This window comes from Microtus pennsylvanicus, chromosome 10 (assembly GCF_037038515.1).
Source record: "Microtus pennsylvanicus isolate mMicPen1 chromosome 10, mMicPen1.hap1, whole genome shotgun sequence".
In the NCBI taxonomy this organism is placed as follows: Eukaryota; Metazoa; Chordata; class Mammalia; order Rodentia; family Cricetidae; genus Microtus; species Microtus pennsylvanicus.
This window is the reverse complement of record NC_134588.1, coordinates 31,147,306-31,169,877: the sequence shown is the minus strand read 5'-3', so window position 1 is coordinate 31,169,877 and position 22,572 is coordinate 31,147,306. Positions and strand designations below refer to the sequence as shown.

The following is a 22,572-nucleotide window of genomic DNA, read 5'->3' as shown; positions in this document are numbered from 1 at the left end:
TTTTTTAAGGCAGGAAGAGTTTTGTGATTTTTTTTTCTTTTTTAAAGATTTGCTCTAGGACAGAAAGTCCTGAAATGCTATGTTCTATAAAATAACAATAAAATATATTAAATTTCTACTTCTCATTATCCATAATATCAACTATTTGTGGGTATTCATGGGACCCAACGTGATGCTTTTTATTGTTTAATAATTTCATGTATATGCACATAGATTAGTACGTGTAGAGTTTTTAAAGTTTCATTTATGTATGTCTATATGTCTATTTGGCAGAGGGGGCACTAGATAGGCCCTACAGAGACACTTACCTGTGGGTGTATGTACATGTGTAGGCATCTGTGTGCCATGGAACACGTATGGAGGACAAAGGGCAACTGTGGAAGTAAGTTCTCTCCCTTCACTATGTGGGACTTGGGGGTTGAACTCGGGTCATCAGCCTTGGCAACAAGGAGCCACCTCACTGGCCCAACACATAGACTTTTAAACTCATTTCCATGCTGCTTGCTCAGTGAACGGCGGAGGGCCCTGTAGCCAGCCGTTGGCCTGAGTTTATGCTCTAATCTCACCCAGTGCTTTACAAAGGAAGGGATGATCTCATAGGGAGACTTCTGCCTGGCTCATCTGACAGCGCCAACCTTTGATAAGCCCTGATCATAGGTTGGACCCTGTGGCACTACCCACAGACATGGGGACTGGCTTTGAGGAATGGGGGACTGCTCATGGTTTCCACTGGGACTCACTGCCCACTCTGCCTCCTGACTCCCAGAGCTTTGGTAGCAAGCTCCGGTTTGGGGGTTCTTCTAACGCATCGGTCACCCCTTCCAGCTCAGCTCCCCCATCCCTGTGAAATAGGACTAGTGAATTGGGATCTGATGGGAAGCTCATGTCAGCTCTTGTCCAGGCCTCCTGGTAGAATAAGAGGGCAGCTCAGGATCAGTGGCCTGCTGGGACCCAAGTCCTGACACCCATAGGAAAGTGTCTTTCTATAGGGCTTATCTTAGTGCCCCCTCTGCCAAGGACTTGCATGGTCCCAACCCAGTAGCTCATGCCAACTGTTCTGGATCAGAGGCCAGAGGGACAGGCAGACAGTGGCCTCTATAAGGAACTCAGGTACCTACCCTGTCACCTGGGAGTTTTGAAGCAGGAAAGTAATGTGATTGGATTATGAGCAAACTCTCTGGTGATTTCTAACAGGGATGATCAGTGAATGAGAAGATGAGCTGGACCCAGGGCAGGGATAGGGGTGGGGCAGATGCTAGAAGCATTTGGTGGTTTGGGTTGTTTGGATACCAGGGCTTCATTAAGAACTGTCAACCCCTGGGTTTCTGGCTTGGTGGATAGTGGCACCACCGGTTAAGATAAAGAAAGGGAAGGAGTCTATTTGGGACAAAGGTAAGTTTAGTCACAAGCATGCTGGTTTTGAACAGGCACTGCGGGGCCTGGAGGGCTATTCTATCTGATAGCCAGAAAGACAAGCCAGGAGCCTGGGGCCAGGCAGATGTCAGGGTCAGATTCTGTGACCAACACAGGCAACTCGAAGTAAAGAAACTTCTGACCTAAACTGTAGATGGAGCCAAGATGGCTGAGGACAGAGGTCTGGGAAGAAATAGCAATACTGAGGAAGACATGAAGGAACAGAGAGAGGAGGCGTAAGGGCACCGTCACTGAAGCCAGGCAGAGAACTCTGTGAAGGAGAGAGATCAGGGTGTCAGAGGGAGCAGACAGGCTATGAGCAGGACATCTGCACCTGGCAACTGCACAGCCACCTGAGCCCACTGGGAACTGTTTCAGGGGGAGGCTGAGGTCAGCCTCCAACAGGCACAGAGTGGGCGACTGGAGAGGGACCACAGCAGGCAGTTACAGGGCGGGGACCTAGCTGGCCATAGCTGGACCTGGATCCTATGAAAGGGGCAGGATAGAGCATAGGATAAAGAGACAGTGAGGGTCCAGGAACCACTTTAGGAAGGGTGGGCTGGCTTTGAGCTGACCATGGCTAAGTTGGTCAAGAGGAGGATGAATGGAAGGGTATTTTACAGATATATATATATATGTGTGTGTGTGTGTGTGTGTACATACATACTTACACACACACATATATATGATACTCAGATCACACCTAATGACCTGGTTCTGAAGTGAAGGGAAAATACAGGCTAGTGGCCTTAAGCCGGGATGAATGGCTCTGTAGGAGACACCATGAACCTGAAATCGTCCCGTTCAGTCTCCTACAGCAAAGCACTGAGTAACTCAGGAAGGGATCAGAGCAGTTAGGCTGGACTAGGTTGGTTTTGCTGGCAAGGTGTGTGAGGGACGATGCCAGGAAACAGGAGAGCAAGCAAGCAAGGTCGATGCTGCTGGTCACGGGAGGAATAGGGTGCTAGGCCATAGGAAGCGACTAGCCTCCACCTTCCTTCCCTTTCATCAGCTCTCTACCCGCAAATAGCCGGTTAAGGCTCCAGTCTCCAAGGTGGAACCGGTCCAGCTGGTCTTCCAGGTGGGACCAAGGCACTGCACAGCCGCATGCTGGTGGGTTTGATGAGACCATTTCTGAATAGGACATTAAATCTGCTCTCACTTCCCATCATACGAGATACAGTGGAGAATGCTTTTTCAGGTCCTTTCCCATCTTGGTTACACAGTCTCTCCTCTGGAGGCAGGGGGTTGCCGCCAATGAGAGGCACTCTGGAATCCATGTCTGCAAATCAGCTTTGTTTGTGTTTAAATGTGAAATTCTGATACAGTTAGATGTTTGGTTACATTGAAACCTTATTCAGTGGACACGTTTCTAATCTTATAAATTTTCCTATACTTGGACTTAAGCTGAGGCTGATTTCTGGTTAGCATCAGGAGTTTGCTTCACAACAAACCCCTAAAACCACCGGAGTCTGGGCAGATGTCTGCAGGATTTACCGAGGACTCACAGACAGCGCTCATGGTCTTTCCCCGGCCGAGGGGCTGCAAAGGAGAGGTCTAGCAATTCCAGACTCCAGATGAGTTACTGGCAAATAAATGCAGCCATCGGCTTCTTTTATGAAATAAGCACATCACGTTCTGAAGATTCCTAATCAGCGATGAGCCCTAGGAGGGGCTAACGAGCAGCAGGGATGTAATCTGCACTGGGCCTGAGCCAGTCCTGTGTTCACGATCATGTCCCTCCTGTCAGCCCTGTGTGGGACTCCATGCCAGTTAAGGGTGCCTGCTCAGGATCCCATAATCAGCTCACTGATTCCATATCCACTCTCTGTACCTTTTAGAAGCCCCATCCGCATGCCCCACCCCTTCCCAGCCCTGAGGACTCAGCACAAAAGTCTTTGCAAACTGAAGCTCCCAACTTACACTGAGCTCATCTTCAGCCCTCTGTCAGAACCAAAGGCTTCATAGACATCTCCATGTGTAGGGACAACCCTGAAGGTCAGCAGCTCCAATCCAAAAGACTGCTCCTTACAGGTGTTGCTTTGGGCTTGTGTCTTTGACTCCTCCCACCATGCCCATTTGGGTCTGGGCTGAACCACAATGGACTCTACTGAGTGACCACTCTGGAAGCCGCTGACTCTTTCAGCGAGGGCACACTTTTCTTAATTTTTTTTGTTGGTTTGTTTTTTTGTTTTTGTTTTTTTGAGACAGAGTTTCTCTGTGTAGCTTTGGAGCCTGTCCTGGAACTAGCTCTTACAGACCAGGCTGGTCTCGAACTCACAGAGATCCGCCTGCTTCTGCCTCCTGAGTGCTGGGATTAAAGGCGTGCACCACCAACGCCCAGCAGGCACACTTTTCTTGACCACCCTCTTAGTCCTTCCCCTATCTGGGTTTCGCTTGAGGACATTTTGCAAGGAACACCATTCAGTGTATCGATAGGGTAAGAGTGTCATCAGGCAGGTACTGTGATGTTTCAAAGGTGGAGCAAACACAACTTCCAGGGGCCATGTCTCCTTGTGGGGCTCCTTGTGGTATGCACACGTACAGGTGTACACCCTAGAAGGTGACAGAGTCTACCCTGCCTCTGCCTGAACCTGCCTACACAATGCTCTGTCCCCTATATGGGACAGTACACCTAACCGGATCACTTGCAACATACATTCTACGACTCCTCATCTCCTTTGAAATCTAGAGTATTTGAGAAATTAACAGTTTAATGGCTTCCTTGATTTACAGACAACAGAAAGACAAACATTTCTCTCCATGCATGGTACAATAAAATCCAGAGACAAGAGGCCATCCCAGGACAGGAGCCATGGCATTCCAGTCCCCTTCTGCTCAGCTCCCTGTCATGTGGTTCAACTTGATGGCTCTGCAGCCGCAGTCACTGGGAAGAGATGGGAGGCTGCATGGCCTCCTGAGACGTGAGGAAGGTGACAGTCGCTGAGTATGCTGGCATGCCTGGGCACTGCCATGCATTGGTGGACCAGGAGCCAAGGAGAGGGAAGGAGGCTTCCAGGTGGGTTCTCAGTGGCACCAGAACAGTTCCTGAGGCTGGGTCCAGGCCAAGTAGGAGCTAAAGTACTGGCACCGGAGGAAGTGGGAATGAGGACCACAGCACCCTGGGTATCCAGAGTTCTTAATGACACAGTTCTATCTCCCAAAGGGCAGAAAGATTCCCCGAGACGAGGAGCTGGGAGGAACGGAGAAGACAGAACAAGGAGGGATGAATTCTCCCCAGTCTTGTGGTGATGTCATACGTCTCTGTTCCTTCTGCCTTGCCTTCCCACCTCTCCACCCCAGAGACCTAGAGAGATACTAGGGACCAGAGACCCAGCCACATTCCCTAGTCATAACAGTTGAGTGTACTGCTGGAGAGGGAGAAGGACAGATGCCAGGGGCTTTTGAAGGGAAGACCCAGGGAGAGTGGAATGAAGGAAGGGAACTGGTCACTTGCTCTGTCCAGCCCCAGAAGCTGGCAGCCATGACCTGGCTCCCTGATACAAACATGCCGGTCATCTAACTGAGCATCTTGTGCCGGTCGAAGACTGTCTTCCTCTGCTCCTGCACCTGCAGCTTCCATCGCTGCTGAGCGCCTTCCACTCGCTCCAGGACAGTGTTTGCTCGGGGTCCTGCAATGGACGCAGCTGCTGCTGCCATGGAGCGTGCATCCTGCAGCGGGAAGAGAAAGGAAGACTGATCTGGCATGAGGAGGGATAGGTCCGAGCCCTGGATCTTTAAAGGCTGGGATAGAACCAAGTGCCCCATGAGCACCTCTAAAGTCTGAATTCCACAAGTGCTGTGGGCTTCACGAGGGCCATCCCTTGTCATCTGCAGACCTTAACAGTGTGTGTGTGACCAGAAAAGCTTTAGTGTCTTCAAGAATCAGAAGGAGCATTTTCTGGGGCTCTAGCTGTCCCAGCAGGGCTGGCTCAAGTCTAGGTCCCATCTTAAACCCGTAGGCTCACTCCAAAGTCTCAGAAGTACTTGGTATTGGTTACAAGACCTCACTTATACAGGCCAAGGCTTCAGTGCTATGTGCCCAAATGCACAGGGCTGGTAGACTAGGCTATGTAACTCCCCTACCTGTCCTACTGTCTAGGGAACACGGGAAGGCCAGGGACCAGGGCCTGGCTATCCTGAGACGGCTCCCTCTTTTCCAGGAAGGGGGGCCCGTTAAGGAGACAGCACAGATCGCAGCTGCAGGATCTCTTGGAGAGAATAGTTGGATGGACGGATGGACACAAAAACACACACATACACGCATGCACATACACACATGTACACACACATACACCTAGCTCCTCCTGGGAAAGAGAAGATGGGCCAACATTCAAAGCCTGGTAGGGGTGGGAATTTGGGGCTGAAGACCAGTGTTTCCATGCCAGGGCTGTTGTGACCATGGCCTGCTTGGCAGCCCCGCTCCTTCTTAGCCCGTCTCCCTGTTCCCCCTTCCCCTTTGCTCCCAGACCCACTTCACTGCTGTCGTCAATCTTCCCATAATTACTACTCCTCTGCCTCTGAAGCTCCAGAGCCCATGCATTTCCTGCAGGACCCGAAGCTGATCTTTGGGGGAGAATTAGAGCCGAGGGCCAGGCCCACAGCCCATGGGGATTTCCTCTTTAGCTCTCCCCGCCTCTCATCTCCTGCCACATATCTCTTAAAGGATTAGTGCACCCCTCTAAGCCCAGAGCCGCCCAGTAAATGCAACTTTGCTTCTAATGCCCCAAGCTGGCATAGCTTCTGTCGCCACACGGCTGCCAGGCTGGAGAGCAGGGCGGAGCAGGAAGGCAGTGCAGAGAGAGAGGTGGCTGGCAAGGGGGCTAGAACCGTCTTATCCTTGAAGCACGCTGCTGGGCGATTTGTCTTGAGCTCACTTGTTTCTAAGTGACTTAGAGATAGTCCCCTGGGAACCCCTGACCAAGACCCTGTGCGGGGTATCATTGTCAGGCCAGGTAAGGCCCAGACCTGTAATCCCAGTTACCTAGGAAGCAGAAGCAGGAGGCTAGCAAGTTTATGACCAGTAGGGACAACTTAGTGAGATAACACAGGATAACCCGTGTTTAAAGAACTAGGGATGGGTCTGGGTAGTAAATAAAGCACTTGCTGAGCATTTGTGAGGTTGCAGGTACAATTTCTAGCAACATACCAAACCAAAAAGCAAATCCAAACAAAAGCTCTAGTCATGTTTCACAGACCCCTAATGTGCTTGAATACCATACGTGACTAGTGGAGGTGCATGTCACAGCGAGACCCATATGTCAAGTGAACTGGCAAGCACAGAAGGGGGCTCAAGGGGCCTTCTCTCTGGGAGTTCAGCACAGGGGTGTTGACTTAAACAAACCTGGCTCGGACCCCTACCAGACACATAACCTTAGGTGAGTCACCTCTCAGAACCAATCTCTCTACATACAAGATGGCTGTCGCAGTCACACAATGAATGCAGAAACTCGGTCAGCATTTGGAGAGAGTAAACATTCCAGGTCAGTGCGAGAGTCTCAAACGCTGGTTCAGGGATCCACCAGCATTTGAGGGGACCTGCCAGCAAAGGGGGCAGGGAAGGAGTTAAAGCAGCAGACGACTGTAGCCGGGCTGCTTCTGAAGAGTCACCATGGCTAACTTCAGACTCTGCTCCTCTCCAGGCTGCCTGCGCTGCCTGAGTGGCCGTAGGAACACAGCTTGGCTCGGAATAGTCTTAGCACGGGTGTGGGGTTGCGGTGGGCACTGAGGGCCTGAGGGGCTGCTTTCCTCCCAGTCCTACTCTTGTTCATTCTAGGACCAGCGTTGCTCTGGAGGCCTCTGGCAATTGAGTGCCGGGATGTGAAGCTGGGAGGGCAGGACTATGGGCATCTGGGGCAGAGTGGAGTGGGTGGGAGGCAGTGGCGCCACTCTTGGGTTGTCTGAGGAAATGGGAGCCAGGGGAGAGCCAGAGCAGGGCATGGAGGGAGCGTGTTACACGCCTCACCGTGGCTTTACCACAGCTCCACTTGTGAGTGCATACAACGTCTTAGCCAACAATTCCCAAGTGGCAGAAAACTGCTATTGAGAGGCTCCATGTCTCCATGGCTAATAGTCTGATCAAAAGGTATTAGAGCATCCACATCTGTTCCCAACGGAGAGCCTCACCCCTGCCTGTTCAGCAGTAAAGTTGGCAGGTGGGTGGGAGGAGGTGGGTGGGGGGCAAGGCAAGGAAGTCATCCCCCTAATCTTTCTCCCTGCAGGGCTGGGTCTGAGGACTGCAGGGAGGCAGGGGACAGTTACGGGCAGGTGGATGGAGCCCCTCCCACAGTGGTACATGGATAGGAATGATTCCCTAAAGGTCCCCAGGTAACCAGACCAACGAGACCCTGACAAGCATAGGCCACCATATACCAGGATCTTTCCCAGGCACTTCACAGGGCTCACTCCTAGGCTCATCTGCTGGCAAACAGTTAATGCCACCTCCATCTTACACACAAAGCAACTGAGACTCTGAAGAACCTTGCCACCCGAGGTCGCATGATTGCATGGGACCCTGTTTCAACTTGCACACATATCTGTATTATCCCCGTATTTACTGTCTTAGGACTCAGTAGCGTCTGTCCTAGGCTGGCTTTCCCCAAGCGGAAATCATATGGACAACCAAAGGACCAGGCACAACTCAGCCCCGAGTCAGCTCAGAGACTCATGGCTGCAAGTGACGGGGTGAGAGTGTTCCAGGGCCCACCAAAGCGTCCAGGGCCTGATCCCAGCACTGACACCGAGGTAAGAGCTACTGTGTCTACTCTAGGTTTAGGAAACTACTCCCTGAGATCTGTAGCAAGGACAGGGAGTGGCAGAGCCGGGACCCCACTAGGACTACCCAACCACAAGACGTTCTAGAAGAGTCCACTGAATGGCACACCTTCCTAGTCTGTTATCAGAGGGAGGAACCATCTGAGCAGCCTGCACCAGTGTCTTCTAGACCCCGGGGGGCCCAGGGTTCTCAGCTCCCACTGCACAACCATCCACAAACAGGAAGACGGGCCATTCTTCAGAAGCCCTGGCTTCCCTTTGTCTAGACCTCCACACCCTTAGTTCCCACCATCCTTGTTTTTCTGGCTTCCACGTACACCCCCTCCCACAGATCTTAGAACTGACTCAATCCACGGCCCCCACTGGGGTGAGAACTTTGAAGACCCTGTCAGAGCTCAGGGGAGAGTGGGGAGACAGCTAGCGCCTCAGAGAAACCCTTCCTTCTCTCTCTTCAAAGGGGGCCTTCTGTACATCTAAAACAGCTCTGTTGCCGTTTCTGTCCCCACAAACATACTGGCTTCCTCCTTTCAAAGGGCGTCTGAGCCCAGGGATTAGGCCTAATGCCGCTGGAATCCAGGGAGGCAGCACCCAGCAGCCAGGCCCACTGAGGCTCCGCCAGCGCTTTCAAAGGGAGCACAGCAGGCTTTTATCTCCTGAGGACCGAGGTGCCCCGTGGGGGGACGCCTCCCTTTCTTTGCCAGGCTTCCAGCTCCTACCTACAATCAGTGGGGTGATGGAGCCAAGGAGCCCCCAATCTTGACAAACACTCTGGCTACCAAATCTCACCTCTGCCTGGGCCCCAGGCTCTTGGGAGAGGGGAAGGGAAGTCCCTGAGGCCAGGACACTGTTCTTTCCAAAGCCACTGGCTGTATAAGCTCGTGTGACCTTTCAAGGAACCCCCAGGGCTCACTTCAATTTTCTCTTTTTTCTACTTTTTCTTTCTCTGGATCAGGAGAGGCCTTCTCCTTAAGGAAACACTGTCTGGGCCAGGAATTAGCCCAGAGTCATGGCTGTAGTCACTCAGAAGGTGACCATGGGGACTTTCCTCATGTGCACTGACTGCAGAAACAATAGACTGTCCCCCACCATCCCCGCCCAGGCACCCATGGCCATTTCCAGCTCAGGGCCCACCACCCTCCCTGACAAGGCGTAGTACTCCCCCTCTCCCATCAGTCTTCTGAGTTGTAGGCAAAGCCCCACTCTGCTGGAAGCCTTCCCTCCTAACAGGGACCTCTTTTTACTAAAGATGGCCTCTTTTGCTAAACCTTAAAGAGGATTTTCCCAAAGTACCTACTTTCACCAAAGACTGTCACCCCACAAGATCATCTTAACTGCCTGCCTTTGTGGCCCTGGCCCAGCCAACTGGTTTTGGCTATCTTGGGGCTGAAGCCGGTGGACAGGCTAAAAGTCTTAGTAGATCTTAGCACAGTACCACCTGCAGGATTTCAGAACACAGCAGGAGAGGATGGGAGCTGCTGAGCCATAGGCACCTGGGCCTGGACACTATGCGGGATGATAGGAAGGCAGGGGATGGGGCAGGGGCCTGGACACTATGCGGGATGACAGGAAGGCAGGGGATGGGGCAGGGGCCTGGACACTATGCAGATGACAGGAAGGCAGGGGATGGAGCAGGGATGACATGTAATAAGAACACTGTATTTCCTGGCCCACTTTGAGGGTGCTCATCCTGAAATTGATCCTGCACACCCATCCCACCCCAATCCCCGTGAGTTGGACCAATGAGAGCAAGTTGACTTCAGGTCAGAGTGGCCAAGAAATGAAATACAATGTTCTATGACCCTTAGAAGCCTTGGGTGGGAGACGAGGGGTGTCCTCCTGCCTGTGCTCTACAGATGGGAAATGAGTTCGTAAACTCTGCCTTCAGTCTGCAGTGACAGTTCTCTGCAGCCCTTTATAGCTAGGTAGCAATCCTCCTTAGAAATTCCTTCCCACCAGGCCAGACCTGCAGGCAGAAGCCTCTACTGTGATTCAGGTCCTGTTCCTGGGACCTGACCACATCCTCAGGGCTCTCCACAGACAGGCTCCAAGAGAGGAGCACCTAGGTCTCTTGGACAAGGGGAAGCCTAGGCTCAGACGCAGAGACGGCAAGCTACCCTTCCCTGGCTCCATATCTAGGATGGCAGGAGACACAGCAAGGCCATGCCCAAGAGCCACACATTCCTAGGGAATCATGGCGCAAGCTGTGTAATCATCGGCTGCATCTCTCAATTATTCCCCGGCCAGGACTGCAATTACCACATTACCCCTAATCGCCCTATGTTTATTAGTGATGCTCTCTCCTATCAGAGCTGCTATTACTCTACATTAATAACTGGGTAGGCAAGCAAGCCTTCCTCCCAAGCACAGACCACCCAACTGTCAGGGCCACCACCTCCCAAGCCCCACCACCTCCCTAGCCCCACCTCCAGGGAGGTGAGACTTCTCACCTCTGCTCCACCTTTGGTCAAATCCATGCCAGCAGGAGGCTGGTGGGAGTGGCAAGCTCCCAGTGCCTACTTACTGTCCTCATCCTCATCCTTATCCTCGTGGTCTGGTCCAGACCCTACCACCTGGGAAGCTGCACACAGACCCATAGTCTCAGGGTCCGCACTCTGGATTTGAACTTGCTTTTTCTTGTCTCCAATCCAGAACTTTAAAATCTCTAAAACTGCAGTTGCCTAGTACAGCTTGGCCTAGGCCTGGTCACCTCTCCTGATCCACAACTCATTAAAGGGAGTGCTTCTCTCTCTCACTCAACTGTGTAAGGGCCGGCATGGTCCAATCTGCAGCTCTGCCATTCCCTGGGCGAGCATCTGAAGGCAGCAGGCACGTTCTGCCTTTTCTTTCTTCTTTAAGCTAGCCAGTCACCTTCCAGTTTCTGTGAGGAACTCTCCCACGTGTCAGCTGACATGGCTGAGGCACATTCCCACTGTGTGCTCACTGGGACACATCTAGGTTCCTGTACCAAATCCCCATTCTCAGACAGGGTGTAGTATCTTCCAGCAATGAGGCCTCAGGGGCAGAGCGCAAGGACACTTTCCCTCGGGTATATAGGCAACCTGATGCAGTGGTTCCCGTTTCCTTACCATAGAAAGGCAAAATCCTTTACTACCCTCTATTCTGGCATTTACGGCCTTCATTAATCTGGCTGGACTTCCTGGCCAGTTCTGCTTGCCATCACTCCAGAAATCTAAATTCTGCATTTGTACCTGGAGGTGCTGGAGTATCACCCACATGGCCCCTCTAGCTTCTGAGATGCTGTCTCTGCCTTCAGCCCTCAGGGCCAAGCTTTGAAGTAAGCAAGCACTTGACAGATGTTTGTAGAATCCCTGAACAAAAGAATAAAACTACCGCCTCCAAGTCCCTGTATACTGTCACCGATTGGAGTAGGCAGCATAGCACATGCACCTACATGTCATAGGCCCCGGGTGGACCACCCTCTTCGCCCCAGCCTAGTGACACCATGTACTGACCAGGTGCCCGGGAAGTTGAGGGCACCATCTACGTCTGGAAGGGCAAAGGGAGATTTGCTGTTGTATCTGGGTGAAGCATGGGAAAATAGACGGGGAAAAGCAACCAAAGATGACAGGGGCGGGGAGGAGGGGCACCCCTACTTTAAGGCTTAGCCTAGTAACCTACATGGTGGGAGCCCAGGGCCATGGTTACCTCATTTTCCTCTTCATTGTGCAGCTGCTCAGTGTAAGCATCTGGCTTTCGAATCAAGGGGTCCACCAACATCAGGAAGGCCATGTAGAGTAAGAGCGCCCCCACCACAGACAGGTAGATGACAATGATGACCTAAAATAGAGACCAGCCTTACTCTGTGATCCAGCATCCGATCAGGACCCCATTTCTAGTCTTTTATCCATGTTGGCTGTGGGTGATCATCAAGTTAGACACTGGTACTACGAAGTGATATGGGACTGGAAGGAAGGAGAAATGGCCCATGCCACAGGCTCTATGCTAGCCCAAGACGGTTCTATGACAAGGAACATTCCAGTAGGTACCATGATGACAGGACTGCTGCTGGACACCCAAGAAGCTCCCAAGTGAGAAGCAAAGGTCAGTCGGCTATAGGAGAATCTATATAAAGGAGCAGACTCACGAGAAGCTAGAGCAAGGATCTCAGGCTGGGCAAGATGGGAATGGAGCAGCCTGTGTCCTGAGGGTGTGCTGGTCCATGCATAGAGCATCATGATGCAGGGATGGGAGGACAGCAAGAGGCTGCATCCTGAGGGCCAAGGGTGGGAAAGGCATCTTAAGGTGACGACTTCACCCACCTCCCACATATGGAGCCTCCTAAGCTAGAGTAACTGTGTCTTATGGAAAGGACAGATCCAGGCCAGCAAGATGGCTTAGCAGATAAAGGTGCCTGCCACCAAGCTGGGTGACTGAGTTTGATCTCTGGGACCTACGTGGTGAAAAGAACTGACTCTCATAAGTTGTTCTATGACCTCCAAATATGTTCTGTGATGTGTGTACCCCAAAACATAATTTTGTTTGTTTTCTGAGACAGGGTTTCTCTATGTAGCTCTGGCTGTCCTGGAACTCACTCTGTAGACCAGGCTGGCCTAAAACTCACAGAGATCTGTCTTCCTCTGCCTCCAGAGTGTTGGCATTAAAGGTGTGCATCACCACCATCAGTCTTAAAGACTTAAAAATTGAATTAAAAAAATTAAAGGGCACGCCTTTAATCCCAGCACTCGGGAGGCAGAGGCAGGCGGATCTCTGTGAGTTCGAGACCAGCCTGGTCTACAGAGCTAGTTCCAGGACAGGCTCCAAAGCCACAGAGAAACCCTGTCTCGAAAAACCAAAAAAAAAAAAAAAAAAAAAAAAAAAAAAAATAAATTAAAGGGCAGATTCAATCAGACTAAGAATTCAGTGTGAAGTATGGGTATTTGATGCATTTTAGTGGGGCCCCTACATGACATCCAGCACTCATACTCTCTGCTGAGTCACTAACCCCTCAGTTATCAGGGCCACAGAAGCACCTTCCCTCGGCCTGAATTGGCCCTGCGTGGCTGTGATCACCATATGGGAACAAGGCCAAAGAACTCACCCAGGACCACAAGTCAATGGTAGAGATGAAACTCAGACCTGGCTTTGCTGACTCCACCTCAAAAGCCTTTTCTCCCTGCTAAAATGCCTAGTTATTGCTGGTTTCTAATCCCAGTGATGTCCCTTACTGTAAAAAAGGTGTTTGAAAACCAAGCAACCCACTATGGGGGCTGGGAAGACAGCTCAGTCAGTCAAGTGCTTGCTGCATATGCTTGAGGACACCAGTTTAATTCCCAGAACCGGCATTTAAACAAACAAAAAACCATGTGTGATGATGTGTGCCTATGTGCTCGGTGCTGGGGAGGAGAGACAGGGCTTGCTGGCCAGTTCATCACCTGAACTGGTAAGATCCGGGTTCTGTCTCAAAAGACAAGGCAGAAAGTCACTGAGGAAGACACCCAAAGTTTACCCCTGACCTCCACACGCATATGGATTACACACAGAAAACGGCAAATCTTAGACTCTTTAGCTTCATCAGAAGCCAAGTTCAACTGGATTCACTCTCTCCTGAACTGGGGCAGCAGTTGCTGTGTTCAGGTCCCTTTAACAAGGTGGACACTCTGAACTGCTGCCTGTACCCAAGATGGGGCAAGAAGGCAGATGACGCAAGTGTTTGGGGCTCCTAGGTAGAGAGAAATGAGAGGGGTTGGGAGTTTGTGCTCAGATGGTTCCATGCAGGGAGGAGCTGACACTGGGCTCTGAACTGGGCATCTAGATGGTCTCTAGAGGGTGGCACCTATAAAGGAAGTTCAGAACCAGGGAGCTGGCGCAGGAGGGTGAACCTGCACAGGCTGACAGGGCCAGGGGAGGGCAGACAGCCATTTGCTATGTAAATGATGGGGGTAGCAGTATAGGGAGTTCCAGTCCAGAAAAGACAGGTAGGAGGGCCATGTGAAGACTACCTTCCTTTTAAACGCTCACAAAAGCAAGAGCCCAAGGGAGGATTTGGTTTCTTTGAACTAATAAGTTATTTCTGATGTTATTTCTTGACTTGTCAGAGGACAAGCCTAAAAGGGCTGGCTTTGTGATCTCTAGACAAGGTCTGATGAGTCCTGCCTAGCGGCAGAAGGATGGACAAGGGCTTTGTACATCCTTCTTCAGTCCCTGGCCGTGTCTATCGTCTTCAATTTACCCAGATGGTTAACAAGGATGAGGTTCAGGAAAAATCAGAAGAGTAGAGTGTGATGCCCAGTGCATCACGTAGTCATGGAAGCTGTCTCTAGGAAGGTGACGTCATCTTCAATCACCTGCAAGCTCCCTAGGAGTCCACTTCAACTCCCAGCATGGTGCATCAAATCCAGATAGCCAGGCACCCAGAGATGGACCAGCGTCCTCTCTCTACAGGAAATATGGAGTCTCAAGCAGCTATGAGTTCTCATTTCTCACCACACAGGAGCCATTGCAGAGACGTCAGGAAGCCCATTCTCTCAGGCCCACCCAAAGGTGTAGGACTCGGACCCCACATCCGCATATTGGCTTTGGAATGTTAACAAAAGACATGGGACAGGGCACATGTATGCAGTCCCCAAACCCGGCAGTACCTTGATGGTGGTGGTGCTCCGTTCCTCGTATCTGCACTCGCAGAGCAGGCAGTAGGCTTCCACATCGTGGCCAGGCACCGGCATGGGCTCCACCACATGCAGGCAGTTGCTGAAACACAAACAGACAGGGCTGCTGAAGGGTCTCACGCCTTGGGGTCCAGCAAGCAGGTGACAGGGTGCTGAAGAGGTAGAAAAGCCTGTAGGTAGGTTCTCCCAAGAAGGGCAGAACCTCTTTCCCAGCCAACTGCCTCCTTCCTGGCCACTGACCAGCAAATCTCTGTGCTAGCACCATACACCTCGGTGTTCCTAAAGCCTCACCCTCAGCTGCCTTCTCCTCTTGTGCTGGCTTCCCTGGAGGCTGCATCTGTTCCAGCAGGTTGCACTCAACTCATGGGTCTCCAATCTGAATCTCTGACCAGGGCTTCTATGCTATCATAACTGTACTCCTTAGGTCCACTGATGGCTGTGATCACCACCTGACTGCCCTAGAGGAACAATAAATGCACATCTGTGCACTCTGCCCCTGGTCCTCAGTCTTGCACACTGGCTATGGGACACACACTTCCGAGACAGGGATAGCAGACAAGAAACTTCTAGCACCTCTTCTGCCAGCCAAGTCAAACCTGGGAGTCCTCTGCGACAATACTTATTCTTCACCTATAAAGCCACCACATACCCATGATTTTCTTCCTAAAATGTCTAAAATCCATCTTCTCTGTTCCCTCCCACTGGCACACCTCAGCTGAAGCGCTCATGATCTTCCCCTGGCAAAGTCCAGCTCTTTGGCCCTGCCTAGAACTACCTTCCCATGGTGGCCAAGTAGTGTGAGAGGTCCTTCTGTCTATGTGTTGCTTTTATTGGTTAATGAATAAAGAACTGCTTTGAGCCTATGGCAGGGAAAAACAGAACTAGGCAGGGAAAACTAAACTGAATGCTGGGAGAAAGGAGGCGGAGTCAGAGAGAAGTGATGGAGCTGCAGGAGACAGGCACTGGGAACTTTAGCCAGTAAGCCACTGTCACGTGGCAATACACAGAATAATAGAAATGTGTTAAATTAATATGTAAGAGATTAGTCAATAAGAAGCTAGAGTTAATGGGTCAGGCAGTGATTTAATTAATACAGTTTCTGTGTGATTATTTCGGGTCTAAGCTAGCTGGGTGGCTGGGAACCAACAAGTAAGCTCCCTTCTCCAACAGCCAAGTGACAGTACCAAGTGACCATACTAAAATGGGTCTCCTGTCACATCATCCTCAACTTAAAACCAACCGGTGCCTCCCTAGCTCATCCAAGGCCTAGGCAAACAAACTGTTCCATCAGGGCTTTACAACCTCTCTCAGGCCCTACCCGCAGCCCAATCTGCCACTCTTCCCACCCCACCTTAGAGCCAGGCTGACCTGTGACTGTACTCAGAAGAGTCACACGAAGCGTGGACTGTGTGGTCCATGCATATCCTTTTCCACACAGATGATTCAGCCCGAAGGCCTGACCTCCCACTCACACTGCCAGTTCCCCTGCCTCATCCCCACCACACAGCTCCTAACCCTTGATCTGTACTATTCCACCCAGTGGATGCTGAAGTCCCATGAAAACAAGTCTATCTACACGTCTCCATATCCCTTGTGTTGAGCATGGTGCTAGCCAGGGCTCAATGAGTGAGTGCCAAACCCACCACATGCTGAGGGTGAGCCCCTAGCACCCACTGTCACCAGCGGTGCTCCTGAGCAATGTAGGCAGGTTTTGCATTGAAATGAGGGAAACAATCCAGGGACAGCAAAGGTGGCAGCCCCACCATGCTTGTGAGGCTTTGGCCACCACCTGTGGTTGACTCAGTCTCAGCCGGCCTCGAGCCAGTCTGTGAGTTGGGTCTCATTCCCAGATTTCTGGGATCCGCAGATTTCTAACCAAAAGACCCCCAAAGGAAAACTACTATCACTGGGAAGAAAATAAGCTCCTCCGAGGTTCAAAGAGGTGAACCAGGCATCGTGGTATAGTGGGTAGTTAGTCCGCCTGCCACTGTGTGTCCCCTGTCCTTTCTTGTAGGACATTGGGGTAAAAACATGGAGACCCAAGTCACTTTAGAAAGGTTCCTCTAGCACTAATGAAAGTTCTGGAGAAGTCATACATGACTTCCTGAATACAATCAGGCCTGATAGTCCAAGTTGTCAGGCTGGGTTTATGGGAGGCACCAAGAGTATGCAAGACCGTTCACTGACAAAAGAATGGAAAGTCTTTCAGAGTCTCTGCTTCTCCTCAAGTCCAGTATGTGGTCCCCATCAGTTCTCTAGACCTCCGAGGACCTGGTTCCACCTCTGGGAAACATCTCTAACACTCTATCCCCTACAGCAGGAATAGGTGCCTCTTTGCTGTACTGCAAGGTACTACTTCTAGGCCCTGCATGTTGCTTTCTCTGGGCATCACCTGCAGACAGACAAGACCATTGGTCACTATGAGCCAGACTTGGTGGTGCACACCTGTAATCCCAGTGCTCAGAAAAGAAGGCCAGGGCATCTTGAGTTCAAGGCTGTCCTGAGCTATGTGAGACTGTCTATAAAAACTAAAGCAAACAAACAAACACTAAACATTAATCTCTCATCATTCCTGCCCAGAGTGAATGTTGCCTTCCCTTCTCCAGCAAATTAAGCTTTTTGGGCCTTCCTTCCTGAGTTACACAGGACTCTGGGTCAGAAGGGCTACTACTCTATGGCTACCATGGGCTCTGTGAAAGCTCCTAGGAGTCCAAGGTCTTTTGCTCTTCAATTTGTGATCTTGGTACCCAGGAAAATACACTTCAGGAGGGTACAGGGAACAGTATAAGAAAGTGAAATATTTCTGTCCTTTCTGGTTCCCTAGAGAATCACTGAAATCCTACATACTTTTTGTTTCCCTAAGAAAGACTTTCATTTACCTTCTTGGGGCTGGGTAGGGAACACTGGGGGAAGAAAGGGAAAGAGGAAGACAAGCTGGGTGTAATTCTCCACTCTTCTACTTAGACTGTAATATCTTAACCTCTCTGGCCTCAGTTTCTTCATTGATTAGAGAAGCTAAGCTTGATTGGTGTCTTTCCAGCTGTGCCCTATTGGGTAGCACTAGAAATCCCGCGTAGGAGGCAGGTGGAAGATAAGGAAGGGTTTGCAGAGCCTCTCTGTCAGTGCGGTTCTGATTTCACACCTCACAAAGCTTGTGTTTCCTGAACAGATCGTGTGTGTAGAAGGATCCTACTTTAACAAGCCAACCTTGGGACTTGTCGCTGCAACATTTAACAAAGCCAAGAGGGCCTTTTTACATGCCTCTGATTATAGACTTTCAACACTACATGGCATAATGCCAGCAACACAGGAATATACAGCTGTGACACTGGGTGCTGGCCTCAATCTAAACACCAGCAGGTAACCCATGAGACATAGGAGCTGAAGACTCAAAGAGATCTCTAGTTCTAGCCCTACCACTAAGATGCCAGGAACAGTGTCAATCCCCACTCCACCAAGGGACGCTGAGTTAATGTGTGATTGCTCTCAGGCCCTAAAACCCTGGGGTCTCACGGCCAAGCTTCAGCTTCTACCTAACATCCTAACATCTGTATGGAACTGCTCTGACCTAAGATCCTTCACGGGAGACTGCTCAGCAGACAGCTCCGGAGTCTGCCCCTAAAGGGGAGGATAAACTATAGCTGGAAAGGTTTAGGCTGGACCCCATTCTCTGGGAAAGCAAGCTTGGGTTTCCAGGACACCTTAAAACCCCAAGACAGTGTTGCTAAAATTTGCAGTAGCAGAATTTGCATGCATGAAGGAAGTGGGGTCGGTGTAGTGTCTTTGCTGATGACAGGAAACCGTTGGGGTCCCTCCCAGACCTCCATTATTTTAGTAGCACCAGGTCAACAAAGCACAAAAAATTAGACTAGTGCTTCAAAAGGGGGCCACACTTTCCAGGGCTTCAGCATACATTTGACTAACTCTAGGAAGGGATGATATTATTATTATTTTATTATTAACATCAGCTAACATTTATATAGCACTTAGTATGTTCAGGTATCACTCTAAGGGCTATATAAATTCACATAAACACACACTCTTCACACTCAAAGTATTACCACACTTTACTCAAGGAAATCAATATTTGGCTGGAGAGAGGGCTCAGTGGTTAAGAGCACTGCCTGCTCTTTTCTTCTAGAGGACCTGGGTTTGATCCCAGCACCACTAATCAAAACTTCCTATAAGGCTCCTTCCAAGGGATTGGATGCCCTCTTTTGGCCTTCACAGGAACTGCATGCACACAGTGACCAGACATACAAGTAGGCAAACACATCCACTCATATATAAATACATAATTAAATGAGAATTTAAAAAGTACATCAAAGCATAGTGGGGATTAAGCAACCTGAAACATGGTTAACAAGTGGCAAAGCTAGGCTGGGTCCAGAAAGACGGAAGCAGAGTCCGTCCATCCACATAGATGATGTCTCAGAGAATCCAGCTGCTTCTGTCTGGAAACTCTCAGGTGTGCTCTGGACAATGGCATCATGGGCACCTCAAGGACTCCAAGCAAAGTTACTCTTCTGACGGACACTACCATATTTGCTGAATCAAAATCCTGGCAGGATAGTACCAGGACTGCGTATTTTCTCAAGGCTCACCTAGCAATCCTTGATGTCCACGTAGCAGCAGCCTTGACCCATCCCATTCAATGCCTATGCCTGGACCTTATCCCATGTGTGTCTGACGTCTTCAAGGATGAAGCTTCCCACCCTAAAACTACCAGTACTGAAAATGTTTCCTTCACTCACACTGAGGTCTATTTCCCTGAAGCTTCCATCCACTGGCCTTCCCTCTATACTATGAGACCACCCCCATCCTTCTGGTTCCAGTCCTTCCCTCTACACTATGTATGCGACCATCCTAAGCCTTTCTGGTTCCAATCCTTACTTCTGCACTCTGCGACCACCCCAAGCCTTCCCAGTTCCAACCCCAAACACCCCTTTCTTCCTGGCATGGCAGCTGTTTCCCTCTCTTGGAACATCCACCGAATGCCTAGGTCTCTCTCCCTTTTCAGGGAGATAATAGCTCCTCAAGCTATTCCTTCTAGAACACCGTATCTATACCTCCTTTCACTGGTCTTCTCTACCTGAATAAAGTTTTGGTTATTTGCAGGTTTTTTTTTTTTAAGTAAAGGGCTAAGAAATGAATTCAAGACCACAGACACAAGGAACATAATGTAAGATCTTTGTTTGGATCTAAGTCTATGCAGTGGCAAAATGAGAACAATAATCTATTCCATTCACCTTACAAGGTTGCTATCAAACTAGCACAGAATATGGGTAACAGCTTTGCGAAAGCACCAAATGGTACACACTGCATACCTCTGCCTCTCCCATTCTCTACTGCCCTTCGTCATGCCCCAATTTAAAGGCTTAAAGCAAAACAACGAAATTCAACTCCCTTGACTGGAATTCAAGATACCCGGTTTTTGTTATCAAATAGTTAAGGACAAAATATAACTTGGTAGGCTCTCCACAGACACAGGCAATTTATCTGTAGACTAGGAAGTCTAGAAAGCCCTGGCAATTTCAACCAGGCGATGGAGCCAGTCATTTGCAATGTCTTACCAGTCCTTCTGAGACACATTCTGGTTGTAAATGTGCCCACTGATGTTTCTATACGGTGGACAGATACATTTGCACCGGATATCTTCTGAGCTCTGGAATTTAAAAAAGAAAGAAAGAAAGAAAGTAAACTAGCAAGGAAAGATGCCTGCCTGGGTTCAGATTCTAGCCATGCTAGCACATTTTCATGTTGTGTCCTGTTCTGTGAGGTATGTATGCTTTTGAATGTTCCCATCCGCAGCTCACTGAGGACTGGATCTACAGGAAGGCTGTCCCATCACAGGGTCCTCAGGATAGGAACCTCTCTGGTAGCAAAAGAAACAGAAGCTGCCCGAGGCTGCCATTCAGAGAGTGGTGTGCTTGTGTGCAGGGCACACAGCAAGCCAAGGGCAGACTTCAACCCTGGGACCCACACTTGTGGATTTCTGTCCGGTGGGGTGGGTGGCCAGATTTTCTCCCAATTTTGTCTTAACTCCCTGGGTTAGACTGGGGAACGGGTGAATAAAAAAGACGGGATGTTACCGTGAAAAGGCCCCCTCCAGGAATTCCTTAAAGGAAAGAAGCAAGGCCTGCCGCCACTCACGCTCACTTCAGGGTCTTAGTGAGCCTCAGAATCCAAGCCACAGAGCCGCCACAGAGCATCTAACCCCTGCTGCTGGTCCCCTACCCCTAAGGAACGGGAGCAGTCTCAGGAGACCAGCACGAAGCTGGGTCAGGTTTAAAGCAAAAGCCTTTACACTCAGAGCATTTTACAACATTACGTGATTTGATTATCCCCAAACTGAGCGGCAGATTCTGCTACAGCTGTTTTTACTTAGGGCAAAGGAAGACATGGAGAACTTGGGAAACTTCTCTAAACAAACTTTCTTGCCGGTGGGACATTCCGCGGAGGGCCAGTTTGGTCTGAAACCTATGCAGTCTGCCCCGAACCCTGTGCTCCCTACACCCTTAGGAAGGCCTGCAGCTCGCCCCAGGTAGGAGCTTTCAAGTAAGGTCCTCGGGTGGGTGAGGGGCAAGGGTGGCGCTGCGGCTACTTTGGTGGCAGTCTCGCAGGCCCGGGGCTAGGGGCTAAAGCAACGAGATGCTGCTGGCTCACCTCCCTCACCTTGTTGGCTTGAGCTGGGGGTACCAACAAGCACCCCACCGCAGCCACCAGACACAGCAGCTTCATGCTTATCAGGCTTGTTGAGCCAGCAAGACTAGATGCCTGGGGGATTAAAAAGAAACATGGAGTCGGAAGAAGGGAAGGTGGTCACAAGACAGCCAGCACCCTCGGTCCCATTACAGCTTTGCTGGAATAGGGAAGGGGGCCGAATTCCAGGATTCCTGGGCCAGCTCTAAAGTCCAGCTCTCAGAAGCTTCCCGTGCGTTAGCAGAAGGAGTCTTCTGGGGTTGCAGCTGCGCGGAGCCCCCAGATCCTGTCACCAGGCCCCGCTCAGACCCTCGCCTCTCCTCCTCCCACCTCTCTGCCTCCACTGCCCCCGTAGCGACGATAGGGCCCAACCTGAAGCCCCGATTCGGACCGCCAAGGGCACCGCACACCCTGCCTAAGGATTTGGGGCGGCTGGGAACCCCCAGTGTTCCAGCGACCCCCCGCACCCCTCCCCCAATGCCCGGTCCACCAACCTGCACGCTCCGCCGCAGCAGCCACGGACCAGCAGGCCCCACCCCTCCAGTTTCTATTGGCTGTCAGAGCTGCCGCTCAGCGCAACCTCACTAGTCGTCAAGACAACAAGACCCACCTTCGCCTGGTCCGGGAGGCTCCCACTCTAGGGAGAGGAAGGCATTTCTCTACCAAGACCTAACAAGAAAAGGGACTGTCTACCTTTCCTACAGAGAACCGAGGATTTCTCCTGGCGGGTCCTGCCAAACTCCTCTTAAAGACTTTGTTCTTCCTAGTGTTATACTCTCTTCCTGTTTTAGCGAAAGCAACTTAGAAATGAAACTAGTCACAACAATAACGATTTAAAAGCAAGATCAAGTACGATTGTGGTAATTCACAGTCTGAAAATATTTAAAGAGCCATATTTTTTTTTAAACAGGGAATTCAAGGGACAGTCCCTATTCCTGCACGCAAAAACAACCCAAGGAAGCCCTTGGGAGGCAGAGGCAGGTGGATCTCTGTGAGTTCGAGGCCAGCCTGGTCTACAAAGGGAGTTCTAGGACAGGCTCCAAAGCTACAGAGAAAC

At 50.7% G+C, this 22,572-nt stretch overlaps 1 protein-coding gene across 7 annotated transcripts; it reads right to left on the bottom strand.

Annotated features, from left to right (window-relative positions):
- Window positions 1-4,115: 4,115 nt before the first annotated feature.
- Tmem9 (transmembrane protein 9) lies at window positions 4,116-22,147 on the bottom strand. Of its 7 annotated transcripts, none has more exons than XM_075988081.1 (6): window positions 22,126-22,147; window positions 21,480-21,590; window positions 20,387-20,478; window positions 14,787-14,895; window positions 11,854-11,985; window positions 4,116-5,085 (listed from the first exon to the last, which is right to left on the bottom strand). In XM_075988081.1, the coding sequence occupies exons 2-6, from the start codon at window positions 21,552-21,554 to the stop codon at window positions 4,933-4,935; spliced, it is 561 nt and encodes a 186-aa protein (XP_075844196.1). In that variant the 5' UTR covers window positions 21,555-21,590; window positions 22,126-22,147; the 3' UTR covers window positions 4,116-4,932. The 7 variants fall into 7 exon arrangements, with proteins under 7 accessions (XP_075844196.1, XP_075844194.1, XP_075844198.1 ...); XM_075988079.1 differs by lacking the exon at window positions 22,126-22,147 and adding an exon at window positions 22,010-22,103; XM_075988083.1 differs by lacking the exon at window positions 22,126-22,147 and adding an exon at window positions 22,010-22,103 and having other exon boundaries at window positions 21,489-21,590.
- Window positions 22,148-22,572: the final 425 nt, after the last annotated feature.

Bases quoted from the DNA above. Each gene is read 5' to 3' on its own strand.
- Tmem9 (XM_075988081.1), bottom strand. From the start codon at position 21,554: ATGAAGCTGCTGTGTCTGGTGGCTGCGGTGGGGTGCTTGTTGGTACCC. The intron at 14,896-20,386 runs GTAAGACATTGC...TTTGTGTTTCAG, and splicing joins AATGTGTCTCAGAAGGACTG to CAACTGCCTGCATGTGGTGG. The intron at 11,986-14,786 runs GTACTGCCGGGT...TCTCTATTTTAG, and splicing joins GGAGCACCACCACCATCAAG to GTCATCATTGTCATCTACCT.